Genomic DNA, 21547 nt, shown 5'->3' with positions numbered 1-21547 from the left:
AGAATTCACTTAAATTCAAGTATTTCTTGTATATATATATATACAAGAAATACTTGAATTTAAGTGAATTCTAGCTATATATATATATATATATATATATATATATATATATATATATATATATATATATATATATATATATATATATATATATATATAAAATAAATACTTGAATTTCAGTGTTCATTTATTTCCACATATACACACAACACTCCTCTCTACTCATTGTTGTATTTGAAAGTGCAATGCTTTGCAGCCAGTAGCACAGCCTTTGAAGGAGCATAGGTATGGGCAGTGTAATATTCTGGGATGGAGTCAATAACCAGGCGAGGTGATGAAGTTACGTCTCTTTACTTCATACTTCAGAACCCACTCCCACACTTGCCGTCAGGGTGCGCAATACAACGTAAACCGTTGGCCAACCAAAAAGTAACTTCTTGTGGTTTGTCAGAATGGTCACAACTTCATCAAAAGTTTTGTCCTTTGACTTGCCTGCTTGAAGCAGATTGTGTACAAGTCCATACGTGGTGGCAGCGACTGAACTTAACAACTTGCCTGCTTGAAGCAGATTGTGTACAAGTCCATACGTGGTGGCAGCGACTGAACTTAACAACTTGCCTGCTTGAAGCAGATTGTGTACAAGTCCATACGTGGTTGCAGCGACTGAACTTAACAAAATGGGGACCTTTTTGTCGTCATCCACATCGTGTGCTTCAAACAGCAACTCCATGCGCTGACCATTGTTCTTGTTCTGGCTTAAACTCGTCCGGTCTTTGGGAAAAGTACGCCATTTTCATTCATCTAAACCCATTTACTTGTCACCAATTATGTGGTGTACTTAGACCTGAATAACGAGGCGATGCACACGTTTAAACACTTTCTGTAGCGCACCTTGGGAGAGCAGCATTACAGCGTCCACCTGCATGCTGAACCTAGCAATAGGTATGCCAGTAGGCACTTACAAACTACATCCGGGGTAACTGCATGCTGAACCTAGCAATAGGTATGCCAGTAGGCACTTACAAACTACACCCGGGGTAACTGCATGCTGAACCTAGCAATAGGTATGCCAGTAGGCACTTACAAACTACATCCGGGGTAACTGCATGCTGAACCTAGCAATAGGTATGCCAGTAGGCACTTACAAACTACACCCGGGGTAACTGCATGCTGAACCTAGCAATAGGTATGCCAGTAGGCACTTACAAACTACACCCGGGGTAACTGCATGCTGAACCTAGCAATAGGTATGCCAGTAGGCACTTACAAACTACACCCGGGGTAACTGCATGCTGAACCTAGCAATAGGTATGCCAGTAGGCACTTACAAACCTAGCAATAGGTATGCCAGTAGGCACTTACAAACCTAGCAATAGGTATGCCAGTAGGCACTTACAAACCTAGCAATAGGTATGCCAGTAGGCACTTACAAACTACAGCAACATTGAAAGGTCAAATAGCATGAATACACAACAAAAGCTTTTTTTTACAACATTAAAAATATTAGTGTCTCATCCTCCAATTTTTTCAAAATGCTAGGATAGCCCTGTAGCTAATGCTCCTTAGCATGGCTAATGCACGCTAGCAAGTTCACTATTGTGGCTAATGGTAACATGTTCACTATTGTGTCTAATGTTAGCATGTTTTCTTACATGGTTAATGTTTGTCAGCAAGTTCACTATTGTGGCTAATGTTAGCATGTTCACTATTGTGGATAATGTTAGCATGTTTTCTTACATGGTTAATGTTTGTCAGCAAGTTCACTATTGTGGCTAATGTTAGCATGTTCACTATTGTGGATAATGTTAGCATGTTTTCTTACATGGTTAATGTTTGTCAGCAAGTTCACTATTGTGGCTAATGTTAGCATGTTCACTATTGTGTCTAATGTTAGCATGTTTTCTTACATGGTTAATGTTTGTCAGCAAGTTCACTATTGTGGCTAATGTTAGCATGTTCACTATTGTGTCTAATGTTAGCATGTTTTCTTACATGGTTAATGTTTGTCAGCAAGTTCACTATTGTGGCTAATATTTTCTAGCATGTGGCTAGCGTTAGCATGCATTGTAGCTAAGCAACTGCAGATGTATTGTTGTAAAAGTGGTACATCAAATCTGGTGGATGAGAAGATAAAAGTTTGAGGTCAGGAAAGTTCCTGAGCAAGGTTTACAGAAGACTTTGTGTGGACCAAAGATCCCAGAAAGGGAAGAACATGTGCTGGAGGCCTAGGAGAGCAGATCTCATGATGAGCAGGGACTGAGCAGGGACTGTTCTAAAGACCTCGGGATATGAGGAGGAGGGGCGTATAAGAACACAAAGATGACACAAGTCCACAGTCTGGCAGAATCCACAGAGTCCTTGGCTCTGATCGGCAGACATGGACAAGTACGACGGTGAACCGAGTCCCAGAGAGCGAGAACGGCTGAAGATCCGCCGGGACAGCGACTCCAAGGCGGCACAACTGGCCAAGATGGAGAAGTTGATGCAGCAGACCAAAGACCTGATGGACAAAAGGACAGAGTCCGGGTCGGAGAAGGTCCAAGAGAACCTGGGTGAGTGATTTTTCACCAGGTCTCAGCCCAACGTGCCTGGGTGGAGGTCACCAGTGTTGTGTGTGTGCAGTGGAGGACCTGGAGGAGAAGGTGCGCTCCAGCCGGCGTCACAGGAGGAACTCTCTGCACCAGACTCAGATGCTGGAGAGCCAGATGAAGACGGTGAAGGGGGAGCTGGTGGGGACCCTGGACCACCTCCAGGAGCTGCGCAACGTCCTGCAGCGCTCGCAGCAGAAGGCGGAGGAGCGCAAGGCGGCCATGGAGAAACTGGCGGCCGGCCTCAGGTGAACACCAGAGAAACTGGCGGCCGGCCTCAGGTGAACACCAGAGAAACTGGCGGCCGGCCTCAGGTGAACACCAGAGAAACTGGCGGCCGGCCTCAGGTGAACACCAGAGAAACTGGCGGCCGGCCTCAGGTGAACACCAGAGAAACTGGCGGCCGACCTCAGGTGAACACCAGAGAAACTGGCGGCCGGCCTCAGGTGAACACCAGAAGCTTCTGGGACAAACTCACTGACCAAAGACTTTTGCCACAAACCTTCTTTTGGAGAAATAAATGCAACAAGACATTTTGCTCTCCTTTCATAATTCTTCCATGCTGATCATTAGTCCAATAAAGCAGTATGCTAACACATGATGCTAACATAGCATGTTTACCAATGCTAGTATGCTAACACATTGGTGACAACATGATGCTAACATAGCATGTTTACCAATGCTAGTATGCTAACACATTGGTGACAACATAATGCTAACATAGCATGTTTACCAATGCTAGTGTGCTAACACCATGCTAGAGTATACTAGCATTAAAGTAAATATGCTAACACCATGATATATTACTTAGCATTTTCACTAATGTGGCAAATGCTAGTATCCTAACACGATGCTGTTGGTTAGCTTAGTCACTAATGTGGCTAATGCTGGTATGCTAACACAACACTAATGCTAGTATGCTAACACAACAATGTGGCTAATGCTTAGTATGCTAACAACACTGTGGCTAATGCTAGCATCTTATGCAAAGTCATGTTTTGGTCACACTAAGGCTAAGCTAACAGGCTGCTTTTTAAAAGATGTTTATTTTTAGCGCGCTGCAAGCGTGTTCTGGAATATTCCGTGCTAGTTATGTAAAGTCTCTCTGGGAAGACATGACAAGATCACATGACGCTCCTCCAACTCTCCCCGAGGCACAAAACACACAAAAGGAAGCTTTAACGTAATCACTAAGCTCAAACTTCTTGAATATTGTTTGAAATGTTTAGTTAGCCAATAGCATTGATCCATAATCAATAATCACTTTTTCATGTGTCGTCTAATAAAATAGCATTGATCCATAATCAATAATCACTTTTTCATGTGTCGTCTAATAAAATAGCATCGATCCATAATCAATAATCACTTTTTCATGTGTCGTCTAATAAAATAGCATTGATCCATAATCAATAATCACTTTTTCACGTGTCGTCTAATAAAATAGCATTGATCCATAATCAATAATCACTTTTTCATGTGTCGTCTAATAAAATAGCATTGATCCATAATCAATAATCACTTATTCATGTGTCGTCTAATAAAATAGCATTGACCCATAATCAATAATCACTTATTCATGTGACGTCTAATAAAATAGCATTGATCCATAATCAATAATCACTTTTTCATGTGTCGTCTAATAAAATAGCATTGACCCATAATCAATAATCACTTTTTCATGTGTCGTCTAATAAAATAGCATTGATCCATAATCAATAATCACTTATTCATGTGTCTAATAAAATAGCATTAATCCATAATCAATAATCACTTATTCATGTGTCGTCTAATAAAATAGCATTAATCCATAATCAATAATCACTTTTTCATGTGTCGTCTAATAAAATAGCATTGATCCATAATCAATAATCACTTTTTCATGTGTCGTCTAATAAAATAGCATTGATCCATAATCAATAATCACTTATTCATGTGTCGTCTAATAAAATAGCATTAATCCATAATCAATAATCACTTTTTCATGTGTCGTCTAATAAAATAGCATTGATCCATAATCAATAATCACTTATTCATGTGTCGTCTAATAAAATAGCATTGATCCATAATCAATAATCACTTATTCATGTGTCGTCTAATAAAATAGCATTAATCCATAATCAATAATCACTTTTTCATGTGTCGTCTAATAAAATAGCATTGATCTATAATCAATAATCACTTATTCATGTGTCGTCTAATAAAATAGCATTAATCCATAATCAATAATCACTTTTTCATGTGTCGTCTAATAAAATAGCATTGATCCATAATCAATAATCACTTATTCGTGTGTCGTCTGATAAAAGATCAAAACATGCCATTTTGCTAAAGTGCCTAGAGGCGGAGTCATCTTCAGGAAGTGAGGGTTTGCTTCCTGTTTAAGTTCACACGCTCTGTTCCCCAACAGGAAGTGTCTTCCTTGACTGTTATGTACATTGTGGATATATGTTTGTTGTTCCTTGACTGTTATGTACATTGTGGATATATGTTTGTTGTTCCTTGACTGTTATGTACATTGTGGATATATGTTTGTTGTTCCTTGACTGTTATGTACATTGTGGATATATGTTTGTTGTTCCTTGACTGTTATGTACATTGTGGATATATGTTTGTTGTTCCTTGACTGTTATGTACATTGTGGATATATGTTTGTTGTTCCTTGACTGTTATGTACATTGTGGATATACGTTTGTTGTTCCTTGACTGTTATGTACATTGTGGATATATGTTTGTTGTTCCTTGACTGTTATGTACATTGTGGATATACGTTTGTTGTTCCTTGACTGTTATGTACATTGTGGATATATGTTTGTTGTTCCTTGACTGTTATGTACATTGTGGATATATGTTTGTTGTTCCTTGACTGTTATGTACATTGTGGATATACGTTTGTTGGTCACGAAAAATTGAAAGAAAAAGAAAAAGAAATGAGGTAAAAAATGTAAACAAATCTTTAAACGCCAAACATGCTAGCATGCTAACACCAACAGTGCCCTGACTCCGCCCCTCAGCACTTCAGAGGAGGACACAGGTGGGTGAGGGCGGAGCTTTGCAGTCGAGGGTGAAATGGGCGGGGTTAAAGTCCTGCTGGTGGGACACGCCTCCCTGCTGCCCGGCGCCACCCTGGTGGGTGGAGGTGACGCGGTACCTCAGCGGGTTGTAATCGGGCGCCACGCACTGGGGACAGTGGAACACTTCCTGGATGACGACGCCGCGCTGCGCCAGCGCCACAAAGCCGTTCCGGGACGTCACCATGGCGACCACGGCGGACTCCACGGACTGGACCAGCAGGAGGTTCCCTGACGACACACACGGTACACGTCACATGGTCACGTGGTCAAAGCCCGACAGTAAGGTCCTGGTACCTGAGGTCACGTCCCAAACCTTGATGGTTCTGTCCCGTGAGCCCGTGAAGACCACCTGGTCGCTCTCTGAGAAGGCGGCGCACGCCACGCCCTCCGAAAACACACCCTGCACACAGGACCGTGATGATGTCACTTCCTCTTTGATGTTTGACCTCCTATGAGCGCGTGTGACCTTGTACTCCATGACGTGGTTGACAGCGAGCGGCTTGAGGGTCCACAGTTGCTGCACGGCGTCCTGGGAGCCCACCAGGAAGTGCGTGCCCCAGTTGCTGGCCGTCAAACAGGTGATGTTGCTGCGGTGTCGCTCCAAAGTGGTGGCGCTGCCCTGGGCGCCGTCGTAGAGCGTCACGCGGCCACACTCCGTCCCGTAGAGCAGGCGGCGGTCCGACAGCAGCGCCACGGCGCTGAGCGGGCCGTCCTGCGCCGACAGCTGCACGCGCTCCAGCGGGCCCTCCACGGAGGGGTAGCGCTCCCTGGTGGTGATCTGGAAGACGCACAGCGAGTCCTCGTACGCCACCACGGCACGCGTCTCCTGCACGCTCACCGCCACCTGCAGCACGCCAAGCAGGCTCTCTGGAGGCGGAATGGCCAGCGTCTCGTCGGGGAGGTCCAAAGGATAAATGAGCACGGCGCCGCTGCTCAGGCCCACCAGCAGGAGGCGCTTGTGCTGCGCCAACGCCAGGCAGCTCGCCGCCGCCGACAGCGCCAGGTGGCCCGACGCTTTGCCTGCAAGCAACAACATGCTAACTCAACAACACACTAACACGGCAACACCACAACACGCTAACATGCCAACACACACACAACATGCCTCAACATGATAACTCAACAAAGCAGCTACAACACACTAACACGCCAACACCACAACACGCTAACATGCCAACACACACACAACATGCCTCAACATGATAACTCAACAAAGCAGCTACAACACACTAACACGGCAACACCACAACACGCTAACATGCCAACACACACACAACATGCCTCAACATGATAACTCAACAAAGCAGCTACAACACACTAACACGCCAACACCACAACACGCTAACATGCCAACACACACACAACATGCCTCAACATGATAACTCAACAAAGCAGCTACAACACACTAACACGCCAACACCACAACACGCTAACATGCCAACACACACACAACATGCCTCAACATGATAACTCAACAAAGCAGCAACAACACACTAACACGCCAACACCACAACACGCTAACATGCCAACACACACACAACATGCCTCAACATGATAAGTCAACAAAGCAGCTACAACACACTAACACGCCAACACCACAACACGCTAACATGCCAACACACACACAACATGCCTCAACATGATAACTCAACAAAGCAGCAACAACACACTAACACGCCAACACCACAACACGCTAACATGCCAACACACACACAACATGCCTCAATATGATAACTCAACAAAGCAGCAACATCACACTAACACGCCAACACCACAACACGCTAACATGCCAACACACACACAACATGCCTCAACATGATAACTCAACAAAGCAGCAACAACACACTAACACGCCAACACCACAACACGCTAACATGCCAACACACACACAACATGCCTCCACATGATAACTCAACAAAGCAGCTACAACACACTAACACGCCAACACCACAACACGCTAACATGCCAACACACACACAACATGCCTCAACATGATAACTCAACAAAGCAGCAACATCACACTAACACGCCAACACCACAACACGCTAACATGCCAACACACACACAACATGCCTCAACATGATAACTCAACAAAGCAGCTACAACACACTAACACGCCAACACCACAACACGCTAACATGCCAACACACACACAACATGCCTCAACATGATAACTCAACAAAGCAGCTACAACACACTAACACGCCAACACCACAACACGCTAACATGCCAACACACACACATGCCTCAACATGATAACTCAACAAAGCAGCATCACACTAACACGCCAACACCACAACACGCTAACATGCCAACACACACACAACATGCCTCAACATGATAACTCAACAAAGCAGCAACAACACACTAACACGCCAACACCACAACACGCTAACATGCCAACACACACACAACATGCCTCAACATGATAACTCAACAAAGCAGCAACAACACACTAACACGGCAACAACACACCAACACCACAACACGCTAACATGCCAACACACAAACATGCCTCAACATGATAACTCAACAAAGCAGCAACAACACACTAACACGCAACAACACACCAACACCACAACACGCTAACATGCCAACACACACACAACATGCCTCAACATGATAACTCAACAAAGCAGCAACAACACACTAACACGGCAACAACACACCACAACACGCTAACATGCCAACACACAAACATGCCTCAACATGATAACTCAACAAAGCAGCAACAACACACTAACACGGCAACAACACACCACAACACACTAACATGGCAACACACAAACATGCATCAACATAACTCAACAAAGCAGCAACAACACACTAACACACCAACAACACGCCAAGACGGCAACAACATGCCAAGAGGGCAACAACATGGCAACAACACGCTAACACACCAACAACACGCCAAGACGGCAACAACATGGCAACAACATGCCAAGACGGCAACAACATGGCAACAACATGCCAAGACGGCAACAACATGGCAACAACATGGTAACAACACGCTAACACACCAACAACACGCCAAGATGGCCACAACATGGCAACAACACGCCAAGACGGCAACAACATGGCAACAACACGCCAAGACGGCAACAACATGGCAACAACACGCCAAGACGGCAACAACATGGCAACAACACGCTAAGACGGCAACAACATGGCAACAACACGCTAACACACCAACAACACGCCAAGACGGCAACAACATGGCAACAACACGCCAAGACGGCAACAACACACTAACACACCAACAACACGCCAAGACGGCAACAACATGGCAACAACACGCCAAGACGGCAATAAATGAGAGAAGTGCTGACACACCTGTGTTGTTGTTCCAGCTCACCACCTGCGAGGGTTCATGGCCACTCACGTAAAAAACCTGCTCTGCGTCCTTAGTGACGGCCGCGTGGGCGGAGCCTGCGGGGATGTGGGCGGGAGGCTTGTGGTGATTGACAGCCCACACGTGCAGACAGGAGGCAGCTGCACACGTGGACACAAGGAAGCGCTCGTAGAAAAGGACACGCGTGATTGGAGCGTCGGAACCGCAAAAAACGTCCAGCAAGGCTCCGGTGGTCACCGACCACACCTGACACACACGCACACGCACACACAGAGTTAAATCCAACACAAAGTTAAAAGAGTGTGTGTGTGGCGTCACACTCGTATGAGCTGGTCGATGGCGCCGGTGGCGATGAGTCGCGTGTCAGGCGAGACGCAAGCACACAGGACGCCGGCGTCATGTTTGAGTTGGAGAAAACTATGGATGGAGTCAATGTGGATGTTGAAGAGGCTCAAAGTGACATCACTTCCTGTGAGATCACATGACACACATTTTAAAGCAAGCTAAGATGCTTCCTTTAGCTTCAATGCTAACTTTACCCGCTAAGAGGATTTTCTCATCAGCAGTGACAGAAAACAAAGATGGCCGCACAGGAAAGTGGACACGCGAGTGCTTTCCCGACCTGGAGATCTAGAGTCACATGATCAGGATGAGGATCAGGCGTGTCACCTGAGCGGAGGAGAACACACCTGGTAGAGAAAGCCTTCAGAGGAAACCAGGAAGACTTTTGCACGCTTGGGGAGTGTGACGCTGTTGATGGCCGTCAAAGTCCGCCCCCAGTCTTCCAGCTGGATGGCCACACCTGAAGCTCCGCCTCCAGGCCCCAATATTCTCACCTGGCCCGAGTCGGACAGAACCATCACGGAATCCTCCAGAATTCCCAGACACAGCGAGCCGTCATGGCCGGCGAGCAGGAGCGTGGGCACGCCGTCTGACGTCAACATGGACACCTGCACAGGAGGAGGGGGAGGAGGAGACTGTCAACATGGACACCTGCACAGGAGGAGGGGGAGGAGGAGGAGACTGTCAACATGGACACCTGCACAGGAGGAGGGGGAGGAGGAGGAGACTGTCAACATGGACACCTGCATAGGAGGAGGGGGAGGAGGAGGAGACTGTCAACATGGACACCTGCATAGGAGGAGGGGGAGGAGGAGGAGACTGTCAACATGGACACCTGCATAGGAGGAGGGGGAGGAGGAGGAGACTGTCAACATGGACACCTGCACAGGAGGAGGGGGAGGAGGAGGAGACTGTCAACATGGACACCTGCACAGGAGGAGGGGGAGGAGGAGGAGACTGTCAACATGGACACCTGCATAGGAGGAGGGGGAGGAGGAGGAGACTGTCAACATGGACACCTGCATAGGAGGAGGGGAAGGAGGAGGAGACTGTCAACATGGACACCTGCACAGGAGGAGGGGGAGGAGGAGGAGACTGTCAACATGGACACCTGCATAGGAGGAGGAGGAGGAGGAGGAGACTGTCAACATGGACACCTGCACAGGAGGAGGGGGAGGAGGAGGAGACTGTCAACATGGACACCTGCACAGGAGGAGGGGGAGGAGGAGGAGACTGTCAACATGGACACCTGCACAGGAGGAGGCAGAGGAGGAGGAGGAGGAGGAGACTGTCAACATGGACACCTGCACAGGAGGCAGAGGAGGAGGAGGAGACTGTCAACATGGACACCTGCACAGGAGGAGGAGGAGGAGGAGACTGTCAACATGGACACCTGCATAGGAGGAGGGGGAGGAGGAGACTGTCAACATGGACACCTGCACAGGAGGAGGGGGAGGAGGAGGAGACTGTCAACATGGACACCTGCACAGGAGGAGGGGGAGGAGGAGGAGACTGTCAACATGGACACCTGCACAGGAGGAGGGGGAGGAGGAGGAGACTGTCAACATAGACACCTGCACAGGAGGAGGGGGAGGAGGAGGAGACTGTCAACATGGACACCTGCATAGGAGGAGGAGGAGGAGGAGGAGACTGTCAACATGGACACCTGCACAGGAGGAGGGGGAGGAGGAGGAGACTGTCAACATGGACACCTGCACAGGAGGAGGGGGAGGAGGAGGAGACTGTCAACATGGACACCTGCACAGGAGGAGGCAGAGGAGGAGGAGGAGGAGGAGACTGTCAACATGGACACCTGCACAGGAGGCAGAGGAGGAGGAGGAGACTGTCAACATGGACACCTGCACAGGAGGAGGAGGAGGAGGAGACTGTCAACATGGACACCTGCATAGGAGGAGGGGGAGGAGGAGACTGTCAACATGGACACCTGCACAGGAGGAGGGGGAGGAGGAGGAGACTGTCAACATGGACACCTGCACAGGAGGAGGGGGAGGAGGAGGAGACTGTCAACATGGACACCTGCACAGGAGGAGGGGGAGGAGGAGGAGACTGTCAACATGGACACCTGCATAGGAGGAGGGGGAGGAGGAGGAGACTGTCAACATGGACACCTGCATAGGAGGAGGGGAAGGAGGAGGAGACTGTCAACATGGACACCTGCACAGGAGGAGGGGGAGGAGGAGGAGACTGTCAACATGGACACCTGCATAGGAGGAGGAGGAGGAGGAGGAGACTGTCAACATGGACACCTGCACAGGAGGAGGGGGAGGAGGAGGAGACTGTCAACATGGACACCTGCACAGGAGGAGGAGGAGGAGGAGGAGGAGACTGTCAACATGGACACCTGCACAGGAGGAGGGGGAGGAGGAGGAGACTGTCAACATGGACACCTGCACAGGAGGAGGCAGAGGAGGAGGAGGAGGAGGAGACTGTCAACATGGACACCTGCACAGGAGGCAGAGGAGGAGGAGGAGACTGTCAACATGGACACCTGCACAGGAGGAGGAGGAGGAGGAGACTGTCAACATGGACACCTGCACAGGAGGAGGGGGAGGAGGAGACTGTCAACATGGACACCTGCACAGGAGGAGGGGGAGGAGGAGACTGTCAACATGGACACCTGCACAGGAGGAGGGGGAGGAGGAGGAGACTGTCAACATGGACACCTGCATAGGAGGAGGAGGAGGAGGAGGAGACTGTCAACATGGACACCTGCACAGGAGGAGGGGGAGGAGGAGGAGACTGTCAACATGGACACCTGCACAGGAGGAGGAGGAGGAGGAGGAGGAGACTGTCAACATGGACACCTGCACAGGAGGAGGGGGAGGAGGAGGAGACTGTCAACATGGACACCTGCACAGGAGGAGGCAGAGGAGGAGGAGGAGGAGGAGGAGACTGTCAACATGGACACCTGCACAGGAGGCAGAGGAGGAGGAGGAGACTGTCAACATGGACACCTGCACAGGAGGAGGAGGAGGAGGAGACTGTCAACATGGACACCTGCACAGGAGGAGGAGGAGGAGGAGGAGGAGGAGGAGGAGGAGACTGTCAACATGGACACCTGCACGGGAGGAGGGGGAGGAGGAGGAGGAGGAGGAGGAGGAGACTGTCAACATGGACACCTGCACGGGAGGAGGGGGAGGTGGAGGAGGAGGAGACTGTCAACATGGACACCTGCACGGGAGGAGGGGGAGGTGTAGGAGGAGGAGGAGGAGGAGGAGACTGTCAACATGGACACCTGCACGGGAGGAGGGGGAGGTGTAGGAGGAGGAGGAGGCGGAGACTGTCAACATGGACACCTGCACGGGAGGAGGGGGAGGTGTAGGAGGAGGAGGAGGCGGAGACTGTCAACATGGACACCTGCACGGGAGGAGGGGGAGGTGGAGGAGGAGGAGGAGGAGGAGACTGTCAACATGGACACCTGCACGGGAGGAGGGGGAGGTGTAGGAGGAGGAGGAGGAGGAGGAGGAGACTGTCAACATGGACACCTGCACGGGAGGAGGGGGAGGTGTAGGAGGAGGAGGAGGCGGAGACTGTCAACATGGACACCTGCACGGGAGGTGTAGGAGGAGGAGGAGGCGGAGACTGTGCCGTACCTGCGTCCTGTTGTAGGCGAAGATCAGCTGACCACACAGGTGCAAGCGGACCGGTGAGGGGGTGTGGTCAACAGGCCACGCCTCTTGAACGCACAGCAATTGTTGGCCGCTTGTCAGGCTCCACCTCTTCAAAGAGCCATCAGCACCCAATGAGAGGCAGTGGGCGGGGCTTTGGATCAGCTTAAGTGACAAGATGGCGGCTGCGGGAGCAAAGTTTGTTTAATGTTTAAGGAAGATGGCGTGACTTGGCGTGGACCAACCCGTGTGAGCGCTCAGCGTGCGTTCAAGATGTCCGTCAGCGAGGCTCCAGACCGCCACCACGCCTTCGTCTGAACCGGCGACTAGAAGCTGCGCCTCCACGCTGACGTCCACGCAGACCACACCTGAAGACACAGCGAGGGAGTGATGCATCGTGCGTGTGCGGCGGGAATGGCGTGACCTCTGACCTCCTCTCAGGCCCGTCAGCGTGTGCTGCAGCGCCCCCCCAGGCGGCGGCAGGAAGCTGCACTTGGGGATGAGGACGGGCTGGGAACACGTCAGCAAGAACTCCTCACACTGGCTGCACAGTCGGCCAATCAGTGAAGGGAAGGGCGTGGCTAAGTGTCGCAGTCGCGCCAGCAGCTCCGTGTACAAGTGCGACGCCCCTGGGTAGGAGGGAGAAGAAAATGGCAGCCGGCGTGGAGACATGTGAGGCAACTTGATGTAACGGACCATCCAGGAAGTCCAGACCAGGCTCCATGAGGACCAGAGCGTCCCGCAGGAGGCGGGTCTCCGTGCAGTCCATGTAGAGGGAGCACTGGTCCAAGTCCTGGATCACACTGGACACGCCCATTACGGCGCTCTTACAGAAAAGCCACTCAGCGCTGCCTGACGCACACAGGAAGTGACAAACAGGAAGTGGTTGTCTTTCTCAGTTCTGACAAGGACCCACCGAGGACGTCCCGACGTAGCTCCTCCCACAGGCCGGCGTGCAGCAGGTGATACGGCAACTCCTGAAGCTTCCTGACGTTGGCTAAATCTGGAGCAAACCACAGCGGCTGGGGCGGGACCTGACACATGCCACAGCCAATCAGGTGAGAGATCCAACGCCACGCTCCTTAACTGCATACCTTTCTGTCAGCGACCAGCAGCGTCAGGCCCGGGAGAGCCACCGGCTTCAGTTTCCCACACCACACGCCCTGAAAGTACTCTGCCATGATGGTCAAGCTCCGCCCCCTGCGCTCCGTGGTCAGATAGCGTGCTGAGACCGCCTCCAACAGACACCTGATTGAATCAGAGACAAGATTAGGTCTTTGAGGAGACATCTGATGGAACGGTTACAAAAAGTGTTCATCACCGCTCCCTGAAGGCGATGGCGGCAACGCCACACGTCCATCGCTCTTCCAGGTGGTCCTCCAGGTCCCTTTGGAGGCGGGACCACAGCAGGGGGGGCAACCGAATCAGGGCGGGCGTCTGGGGGAGGGAAAACTTGTACACCTCGCTGATGATATCATTGTCCAGCGACATGATGTCACGTAGCTCCGCCTCCAGCAGGCCTTCCCTGTGGTCACATGATGATGTCACCGCTTTTAAGGGTCTCAGCATTAGCATTGCCAAACAGGCTAGGCTAACATTAGCATTACCACCACTCAACTGAGAACAAAAGACTTGTTCGTCGTGTCAGTGATTCTCAAACTGTGGTACGCTGTCTCCATCTAGTGGCACGCTTCATTAAATATTCAAACACAGTGTTACTATTCAAACTGTGTGTAATGTTAGTGGCCAAAATAATAAATATACTCATCAAATAAAAAATCTACCTTGCTTTTAATGAATACTTAGGTCTACTACACTACTGTATTTAATGTTGTCATTATGGTGGTACTTAATGAATACTTAGGTCTACTACACTACTGTATTTAATGTTGTCATTATGGTGGTACTTAATGAATACTTAGGTCTACTACACTACTGTATTTAATGTTGTCATTATGGTGGTACTTAATGAATACTTAGTACTACTACACTACTGTATTTAATGTTGTCATTATGGTGGTACTTAATGAATACTTAGGTCTACTACACTACTGTATTTAATGTTGTCATTATGGTGGTACTTAATGAATACTTAGGTCTACTACACTACTGTATTTAATGTTGTCATTATGGTATGGTGGTACTTAATGAATACTTAGGTCTACTACACTACTGTATTTAATGTTGTCATTATGGTGGTACTTAATGAATACTTAGGTCTACTACACTACTGTATTTAATGTTGTCATTATGGTGGTACTTAATGAATACTTAGGTCTACTACACTACTGTATTTAATGTTGTCATTATGGTATGGTGGTACTTAATGAATACTTAGGTCTACTACACTACTGTATTTAATGTTGTCATTATGGTGGTACTTAATGAATACTTAGGTCTACTACACTACTGTATTTAATGTTGTCATTATGGTGGTACTTAATGAATACTTAGGTCTACTACACTACTGTATTTAATGTTGTCATGATGGTGGTACTTAATGAATACTTAGGTCTACTACACTACTGTATTTAATGTTGTCATTATGGTGGTACTTAATGAATACTTAGGTCTACTACACTACTGTATTTAATGTTGTCATGATGGTGGTACTTAATGAATACTTAGGTCTACTACACTACTGTATTTAATGTTGTCATTATGGTGGTACTTAATGAATACTTAGGTCTACTACACTACTGTATTTAATGTTGTCATTATGGTATGGTGGTACTTAATGAATACTTAGGTCTACTACACTACTGTATTTAATGTTGTCATGATGGTGGTACTTAATGAATACTTAGGTCTACTACACTACTGTATTTAATGTTGTCATGATGGTGGTACTTAATGAATACTTAGGTCTACTACACTACTGTATTTAATGTTGTCATTATGGTGGTACTTAATGAATACTTAGGTCTACTACACTACTGTATTTAATGTTGTCATGATGGTGGTACTTAATGAATACTTAGGTCTACTACACTACTGTATTTAATGTTGTCATTATGGTGGTACTTAATGAATACTTAGGTCTACTACACTACTGTATTTAATGTTGTCATTATGGTATGGTGGTACTTAATGAATACTTAGGTCTACTACACTACTGTATTTAATGATGGTGGTACTTAATGAATACTTAGGTCTACTACACTACTGTATTTAATGTTGTCATTATGGTGGTACTTAATGAATACTTAGGTCTACTACACTACTGTATTTAATGTTGTCATTATAGTGGTACTTAATGAATACTTAGGTGTACTACACTACTGTATTTAATGTTGTCATTATGGTGGTACTTAATGAATACTTAGGTCTACTACACTACTGTATTTAATGTTGTCATTATGGTGGTACTTAATGAATACTTAGGTCTACTACACTACTGTATTTAATGTTGTCATTATGGTGGTACTTAATGAATACTTAGGTCTACTACACTACTGTATTTAATGTTGTCATGATGGTGGTACTTAATGAATACTTAGGTCTACTACACTACTGTATTTAATGTTGTCATTATGGTGGTACTTAATGAATACTTAGGTCTACTACACTACTGTATTTAATGTTGTCATCATGGTGGTACTTAATGAATACTTAGGTCTACTACACTACTGTATTTAATGTTGTCATTATGGTGGTACTTAATGAATACTTAGGTCTACTACACTACTGTATTTAATGATGTCATTATGGTGGTACTTAATGAATACTTAGGTCTACTACACTACTGTATTTAATGATGGTGGTACTTAATGAATACTTAGGTCTACTACACTACTGTATTTAATGATGGTGGTACTTAATGAATACTTAGGCCTACTACACTACTGTATTTAATGTTGTCATTATGGTGGTACTTAATGAATACTTAGGTCTACTACACTACTGTATTTAATGTTGTCATTATGGTGGTACTTAATGAATACTTAGGTCTACTACACTACTGTATTTAATGTTGTCATTATGGTGGTACTTAATGAATACTTAGGTCTACTACACTACTGTATTTAATGTTGTCATAATGGTGGTACTTAATGAATACTTAGGTCTACTACACTACTGTATTTAATGTTGTCATTATGGTGGTACTTAATGAATACTTAGGTCTACTACACTACTGTATTTAATGTTGTCATAATGGTGGTACTTAATGAATACTTAGGTCTACTACACTACTGTATTTAATGTTGTCATGATGGTGGTACTTAATGAATACTTAGGTCTACTACACTACTGTATTTAATGTTGTCATAATGGTGGTACTTAATGAATACTTAGGTCTACTACACTACTGTATTTAATGATGGTGGTACTTAATGAATACTTAGGTCTACTACACTACTGTATTTAATGTTGTCATAATGGTGGTTAGAGTGTTTTCTGAGGTGGTATGCGGTGAAAAGTTTGAGAACCACTGATTTATGCTAATGAGTGACCTAGACGCATTATGGGCGTGGCCAGATTGACAAAACTCACCTGGCCAGTGCGATGTAGCCCAAAGCCCCGCCCACCATCTCCCTGCCGTGTTTCTCTTCCAGCATGAGGAAAAGCTCAGACATCATTTCCTGTGCGTTGGCGCCCAAGCAAAGCCGCGTCAGCGGGGTGGAGGACATCCAGCGTTTAGCGGCAGACACGATAAGTCGGAGGTGGACGGGACACCCCGTCGAGTCGAAACACTGCAGTGCGGCGCCGGCCTGCTCGGGGGTCAAAGTTCGCTGGCACGCGCTGAGCTGCGACTCCATGATGCGTCGGCCGTCTTCGCGCGTCAGACGTTCCACTTGGAAGAAATGTTCCACAGACTTCAGCTTGAGGCGCGCGGCGGCGAAGGCCTCGCTGTTGGTGTCCATGGAGACGACAAGGTGGACGTTGGGCGGCAGCTCTTGGGGCAGCCAGCAGAGAGCGCGATGGCGCTCGCACAATCGGTCCACACCATCCAAGACCACGAGCAGCACGTCGCCCTGTTGGGAAACCGAGAGCAAAAGTTCCTGAAAGAAGCTGACCGTTCCCTGGTGCGTGCTCAGCGAGGTGGGCGGGGCCAAACCACAGGCCAGACAGATCTGGAGGCAGACGCTGAGGAGGAGACGGTCGACGTCTTCTCTCTGGAGATGGCGAGCACCGAGCAACCTGACCACCACCGTGGCCCGCGCCTCCAGCACGGTGCGCATCTCCTGCACCAGCTTACATAAGAGCGCCGTCTTGCCCATACCGGCGGCACCGTGCACCACCAGCGGCCCGTGACGGACGTTGGTGGCCTCCCACATGGCGAGGCACAGCTTGGCCAGAAGCCCCTCCCTACCATGGAGGCCGCGGCACATCTGGCCGCTCAAGGCAAGATGGCGGCTGACCTCTTCCGCCAGCCGCCCGTGTTTGGTGTCTTCCGTGCTTCCCCAAACTTTCCTGGGCCCGCCCTCCTTCAGAACTTGTAGTGCCGCCATGACCCTGGCCTTCATCTGACACACAAACTGCTCGCTCATGGCGTCCAGGTACTGAGCGTGCTCCTTGCGTCTGGGCTCGATGGCCCCCCTGCTGAGCTCCACCCAGTGCACGTTCACCATGTCCTTGCACGAGGCGTAGAGGCGGGACTTGAGGCCGGCGAGGAGGCCCTGTGCTTCCGCATCCAACAGCCCATCGCCCGTGGCGTCCATGAACCTGGCAAGACGTCTCGGCCCGCCCCTCGCCAAGCGAGGGATCTCACGAATAAAGAGCAGTGCTGAGGTGCCGTCGCCGTCCTTCTCGAACCCGTGCTCCAACTCTTGCTCTGTGACTGCAAACGACAGGACAACACATTAGTTAGCCCAGTGTTTCTTACCATAGGGCCGGGTCCCATTTTTGATCCGTGAGCCCCTCCTAGAAGGACATCAAAAATATCTCTTCTCCAGCTGTGGTCCGTGTGGGCCGCAGCGGTACTCCCTTGCAATACACTTTTGTATGTGTATATGTACATATATATATATATATATATATATGTGCGTGATCTGACCCGATGTGAAGAAGACGCTTCGCTCCTTCGCCGTGATGTCGCCGGCAGCCTCGGCCTCGCCAGCAGCGAAGCGCAGGTGCCGCAACAAGCTCGCCTCAATTACACGCCAAGAAGCCCCCTCCTCGTCAGACTGCGTTGCACGCTCAGGCCGGAGGTCGCTGTAGTGGAGGAAGTGAGTCGTGACTGGCTGCAGGAAGTAGGTGGGCGGGACCGCGTTGTCGTCCCTCATGTACCAGTTAGTCAGAAGACTAACGGCATCGGGTTTGTTAGCCAGTTTGGACACAAGCAGCTCAAACTGTTTGTGCGGGATCCCAGCAGGAAGTGGTCGGTGGCCGTAGCGGTTCCCCAGCAGAGCCTTGGGAACCCAAACAGGAAGTGAAATGCAGGGACACACGGGGAGCGCCGCGAACACTCACCACAAAGGCGGGACCGGCAGACATCTTCTTGCTGATGGAGATCTCTCGCAGGGAAAGCTCACAGGTGTCGTGCTCCCCCGACGTCACCTTTCCAATCCCCCAGCGCAGGTCCACCACCTAAACAGGAAGTGACATAACTGAACGAGCCACGCCCACCACCGTGGCTTCCAGATGGAGGCGGACTGACCTCAAACGCCAAGCCCATACTGCGGCAAAAAGCGAGGACTTGTGGGTATGCTTTCTCCAGGAGAGCCCTCCTCTCGCCGCTCATGTCTGCAAGTCACAGACTGCAAGGGTAAACCGAGGGTGTCCAAAGTGTGGCCCGCAGCTGTCTTAACGGCCCGCGGCACAATATAGAAATACTATTACAAAACACAAAGAAAAAGTGGCATAAAAGAGCAAACAGTTGAAATGTAACAAGAAAAAGTGGCAATATCGACACTAATAACACAGAGCTGTTTTTTAAATGTAAAACTGTTATTGCTCAAAATATAATAACGAATCAAAATCAATGTTGTCTTGGATTATTGACTTACAGAAGGCTCCGTTCAGTTCAATTATTTATTTCATTCATAAAAAATCAAACAGAGGAATAAAATAAAAAACATCAACATAACATTAAAGTAAAAGATGAATGAAAAGGAGCAGAAAGAAGGTACAAACTTATATCTTCCATCTATTTTCACAAATACAACAATTGACATTTAAAGTCGGCAACTACAAAGCCATATTTTCATTTTACAACAATTAAACCAATAATTCTACAGTCATATCTTTTCATCATCATGATTTTACTTTGTTTTTAATACAGAAAGAGATTTACATTGTTTTATTCCATTGTCAAGTTTGTTCCATAAACTAACACCCTGATTGAAAGACTTCTTGCCATTATCACGGTTCTAAATCTAGATTTATTCAAGTTCTCACTTCCTTTTTTTTTTTTTAAACATTTTAAGAAATGTAAGAAAATGTTATCGACAGATCTGAAGTTGATCTAGAGGTTTAAGCCTTGAAAGAAAATATGATATGACTTATTTTTGACATTTTTATGACTAAGACCGTTCCGGGTCCCCAGGACCAAACTTTAGGGGGGCCCTAAAGGTAAAAAAAATAAATAAAAATCTATATTTTGTATTAGTTTTGAAATGTATGAATGTCTTAATTTTTCATTGCGACGCCCTCAGTGGAAAAAGTTTGGACACCCCTGAACTAAAGAGAAATCATCTGTTCCAGGGTCAAACCGTGGAGAAGGCGCACACACGTGTAAAAAGACCTATGAGGACAATTGCATGCATGTGGGAGGCGAGTCTCTTCTTATAAAACACATCTGACCTTACTTAGTAATAACATTGTCACATACTCAGCAGCCAGGACCCAGATTCTCTTGTGATAATTACAGCAAAAAAGTCAAAGAAAAAGCAAGTCTCACAAGAAATGCATCACGATGATCACGCCGACATTTACCGTGTGTGTAAGAGACATTTTCTGACCTGTGAAGGTGGAGCTGATGAACACACGGATCATGTTGCTGGTCTTCATGGTGGGAGTCCAATGTCCTCTCAGGATGTCCTGCACGTCTCCATCAGCGCCCGCCGACGCTGCCATGGCGTCCTGATGCCTCTTGTCTTGTGCTCCTGCAGCGTGTGCGTGAGCATCTTAAGTCTCCCTGCAGAGACGTCCCCGGGGACAAGCACTCGTCCCTGGACACGTGAGCCTGCAAGTACAACGGTTAGCATGTTAGCTGACATGAAAAAAACAAACTGGGGTCATGCTGAACCACAAGAGACGACATAATCAGGTATGTGACTGGCTGCTTTACTGCTAGCTGCCTCGTGCTAAGCTAGGCTGTGCAGATGTCAAGTGCAACAGTATGAAGGCTTTAAGGTTGCCTGCTGAGTGTGGAAGTCACCTGAGAGTTAGCAGGTGCGAGGGGGGGACCCAAGGCGCTAATTACACTGGCAACATGGCCGCCATCTCATACATGACAATAACAATGCCATGGCAAAGCCAGGGAGCTCCAAAATGCTGACATCATCATCCACACACACACAGGAAAAGCATCAACAAATGTCTTGTTAGAGTTTACCAGTAAGTGGAAGCGTCACCCTGCAGGCTCCCCTCCGGCTGTTTTTGTCAACTCTTCACTCC

General features: G+C 47.9%; 2 protein-coding genes across 2 annotated transcripts; one reads left to right on the top strand and one right to left on the bottom strand.

Moving 5' to 3' along the window:
* Positions 1–294: 294 nt before the first annotated feature.
* Positions 295–19596, bottom strand: LOC133644574 (NACHT domain- and WD repeat-containing protein 1-like). The gene is made up of 18 exons (XM_062039167.1): positions 19587–19596; positions 19400–19516; positions 18984–19338; positions 17480–18767; positions 14307–14510; positions 14080–14233; positions 13902–14019; positions 13682–13837; positions 13417–13614; positions 13231–13353; positions 12971–13170; positions 9702–9964; positions 9554–9636; positions 9335–9483; positions 8996–9260; positions 6126–6679; positions 5954–6059; positions 295–5887 (listed from the first exon to the last, which is right to left on the bottom strand). The coding sequence occupies exons 2-18, from the start codon at positions 19421–19423 to the stop codon at positions 5604–5606; spliced, it is 4524 nt and encodes a 1507-aa protein (XP_061895151.1). The 5' UTR covers positions 19424–19516; positions 19587–19596; the 3' UTR covers positions 295–5603.
* On the top strand, positions 2320–3167 carry si:ch73-389b16.1 (coiled-coil domain-containing protein 18). The gene is made up of 2 exons (XM_062039194.1): positions 2320–2552; positions 2623–3167. The coding sequence occupies exons 1-2, from the start codon at positions 2378–2380 to the stop codon at positions 2838–2840; spliced, it is 393 nt and encodes a 130-aa protein (XP_061895178.1). The 5' UTR covers positions 2320–2377; the 3' UTR covers positions 2841–3167.
* Positions 19597–21547: the final 1951 nt, after the last annotated feature.

Source organism: Entelurus aequoreus, linkage group LG27 (assembly GCF_033978785.1).
Source record: "Entelurus aequoreus isolate RoL-2023_Sb linkage group LG27, RoL_Eaeq_v1.1, whole genome shotgun sequence".
Classification (NCBI taxonomy): domain Eukaryota; kingdom Metazoa; phylum Chordata; class Actinopteri; order Syngnathiformes; family Syngnathidae; genus Entelurus; species Entelurus aequoreus.
The sequence above is the reverse complement of the archived record's forward strand: the minus strand, read 5'-3'. Positions and strand labels throughout refer to the sequence as shown.